General features: G+C 63.1%; 1 protein-coding gene across 1 annotated transcript in view; it reads right to left on the reverse strand.

The window, feature by feature from the left end:
• The window catches only part of USP19 (ubiquitin specific peptidase 19), a 22,897-nt gene that overhangs the window by 9,567 nt on the left and 10,158 nt on the right, over positions 1–3,172 (reverse strand). Inside the window, exons 21-27 of the mRNA XM_009326344.1 lie at positions 2,921–3,103; positions 2,467–2,831; positions 1,771–1,881; positions 1,001–1,217; positions 523–675; positions 246–409; positions 8–165 (exon numbers count right to left, since the gene is read on the reverse strand). Coding sequence (XP_009324619.1) covers positions 8–165; positions 246–409; positions 523–675; positions 1,001–1,217; positions 1,771–1,881; positions 2,467–2,831; positions 2,921–3,103 — 1,351 coding nt within the window. The remainder of the gene's footprint in view (positions 1–7; positions 166–245; positions 410–522; positions 676–1,000; positions 1,218–1,770; positions 1,882–2,466; positions 2,832–2,920; positions 3,104–3,172) is intronic.

Raw genomic sequence — 3,172 nt, forward strand, 5'->3', positions numbered from 1 at the left:
CTTGGGCAGAGGGGGTGCGCTCGGCGCGGTGGTCTGGGGGGTGCCCTGGCAGGGGTCTCTCCACAGGAGAGTTCCTCCGACGGTAAAAGAGGACATACGCGTATCTGGTTACCACCTGGCTCTCATCCACAGTGGTGACTGTGCTGTCGTCGAAAAGCCGCCAGCCTGAGAGGAGAGAAGGGTTAAGCAAGCAGGCAGGCCACAGCTGCAGGAGCTGGGGGGCGGCGAGGGTGGCAGATCCTCACCCACGTCACTGCGCTGGCTGTTCTTGTCGTTGGGCAGGCGGGCGTACGCTGTGTAGTGCCCCCCAATCATGCCTCCGTAGTGGTTGATCACAGCGTACAGGTCATACATGGGCAGCTGCTGCTCGCCCTTCCGGCCGATGCAGAACTTGCTTAGGTCCAGGCTCCTGCGGAGAGAGACGGGGACAGTCAGGGGCAGTCAGTGTTAGGCAGGGAGAGGCCGGGCTGCAGAGCAGCACAGGCAGCGCCAACCCAGGCACTTCGTCCCCCAGGCTCTCACCGGACGGGGAAGTCCACCATGTCGTTGATCTTGTCCCTCCAAATAAAGCTGCGGAAGGAGAAGCGCTTGAGCTGGATGATGAGGACGTTGGGCAGCCGCCACAGCATCAGCTGCTTGGAAGCCTCGCGGTGTTGCTTGCACTTGGGGCAGTACCTGGGGGAAGAGTATGCTCATTACCGGCGTGGGGAGAGCCTCAGGTCTTACAGCCCAGCCCAGCCCCAAGGTCCCCCACATGTGGGGCTGGCAGAGGGGACGCGGGAGGTCTCAGCCTCCCCTGCCAGGGGCAGGCCAGTACAGTCCTGCGGAGCGCTGGCATTGTTCCTTGCTGGCTTATGGCCTCCCTCCCCAGCGCACAGGGAAGGCCAACCCAACGCTCCCGGCTGCCAGAAGAAACAGCGGGCAGGCCCAGGCAGCTCCTGGGAAACCCCCGCGGCTGCCTGGGCCCATGGGCTGGAACCCACCCTGCCGCCTTCCTCACCATGCTTCCTCTGGGGCCAGGACTTCGGGCTTGGTGAAGAGGTTGAGGCACTGCTCCAGGGTGAAGTGGCCAGCCCGGGCTGCTTCACTGGCCGAGCCTGGGTCCTCCACACACTCCAGCTCTTTGGACTCCACCAACACGAACTCCTTGAGGCGCTCATTGTTCTTCCACACCAGGGCAAGGGAGCAGTCGTCTGTCAGCTCCAGGGGGGTGTCACCTGCGAAGGGGCGCACACCTCACACACCTGCCCCACAAGGCTGGGTCAGGCCACCTTGCCAGGGCTAGCAGCAGTCTTGTCCATCCTGGCTCGATACGGCGATCACGCAGTGCTGCCAGGAAGGCACAAGTGCCCCATGGCCAGGTTCACCACCCCAGGGCAGCAGAGCCCCCCAGCCAGCAGGGGACAAGGCTGGCACAGCCCCTCTTGGCAGCGCCTACATAACCAGCACTGGATGCGGGCATCCCGTTCAGAGAAGAGGTGACCCAGAGATGACAGACTCTCTGTGGATGCAGGAGGTTGAAGGGAATTGGTCTATTTGCTGAGGAGAGCAAGGAACATCATGCCCAAGAGCTGATGGGCAGCAGCTCTGTGCAGCAAAGCCCTGCCCTCCCCTATGCCAGATACAGCTTTCACTGTCCAGCCTGGAGCCACCGTCACATCTGGGTTCACCTTGTGCCAGGCAGCCTCTGGCACCCTGGCCAAGCAGATCCACCACCCTGCCAGAGGCCGCAAGCGACAAAGGTGGCGCTTTCCAGGGCTCTGGGCTCACCTTTATCTTCCAGCTTGTGCTCTCGGTTGGCAGCGTCGATTTTGTTGATGTAGAACTGCGTGGCACGGGCACTCAGCGAGTCTGGAGTGTGTTGGTACCCAGGGATGGCAGCTGTGGACAGGCAGGGACAGATCTGTGGTGGTACTGCCTGTCTGCTCTGCGTAGGGGCCAAGAATTTGCAGTGCCCCCACCCCCACCTCACATGCTACGGCCTTGCAGGGACACAACCACGTGCCCCATGTCCTTGACTATTTTTAGCAGGCGCCTGCCCCTGGCAAGCTGCGCTCCTCTGCCTGCCTTACCCCTTCGCTGCACATTGCTGCCATCCTGAGACGAGTGTCTGGAAACGTGACAGGCAGCTGAGCACAAGAGGCTGCTCCCGTGCAGCTGAGTCAGAGCGAGGGAAACGCTGCACTCACAGCCCCGAGCTCAGCCCGTGCCGGGCTCTGCCCTCCCATGGGACTCGGAGGCTTCTGCCAGCCCCTGCTTTCCCACCTCTCCCACAACAACACAACACTCCAGCCTCTTTCCTCGTCAGCTCTCCACTCTGCCCCACGGGCTCTGCCAGGGCAAGGCAGAGCGTGGGCAGGCAGGCATTTCAGGTGGGGCAGCACTGCCAAAACACAGCTCCCAGGGGGCTCCTTGGGGCTGCCTAGGCTCCTGGCACAGACACGGTCAGCACCGCACCACTCTTACCTTCTGGCTTGAGGGCTCTTTCATAGGACGGCTCCTTCTCACAACAGCTGTCGCCCTGCGACTCCATGTGCTCAGAGAAGCCCGAATCCAAGCTCAACAGGGAACTCCTGGCTGCCAGGACCTTGCTCCGAACAGTGCTGGTGTCCCCCAGCTCCGGGTGCAGCTCAGGCACAGCTGGCGAGAGTGGGGGCTCCTGCAGGAGGCTGGAAGCCCTGTCCCCGTCCCCCAGCTCAGGGGCAGAGGTGGCCGCTGCACAGCTGCTCTTGGCCAGGGGCTCCAGCTTGTCTGGCAGCAGAGGCTGCAGCCCCTGCTCCGGCGACATCCGGCCCAGCTGGAACGGAGGCTGGAACACGCTGACTGAGTACCTGGGCGAGGAGGTGGCAGTCAGAGCTGGACAGGCACAGGGCCGAGTTCAGCCCCGGGGCAGAAGCACCCCTCCTCCCTGGACCCTCACCTTGCATAGCCCTCCAGCAGCTGGGCCAGGCGGGCGTAGGTGAGGCGGGACTCCGGCACGCTGATGAGGAAGGGGAAACCAATGTTCTCGGGGCGGCACAAAGCCTTGTGGTCTGGCCAGTGTGTTTTCTGACATGCCCTGTAACATATACATCCCCTGCTTAACCCAACATCCGCGACCACCCTGGGCAGGAGCGCGGCAGGGCTGGAGAGGTGCACTGGGGACAAGGTGGGCACCGCGAGCCAGACTGGC

The sequence above is a fragment of the Pygoscelis adeliae genome, unplaced genomic scaffold, assembly GCF_000699105.1.
Source record: "Pygoscelis adeliae isolate BGI_AS28 unplaced genomic scaffold, ASM69910v1 Scaffold606, whole genome shotgun sequence".
In the NCBI taxonomy this organism is placed as follows: Eukaryota; Metazoa; Chordata; class Aves; order Sphenisciformes; family Spheniscidae; genus Pygoscelis; species Pygoscelis adeliae.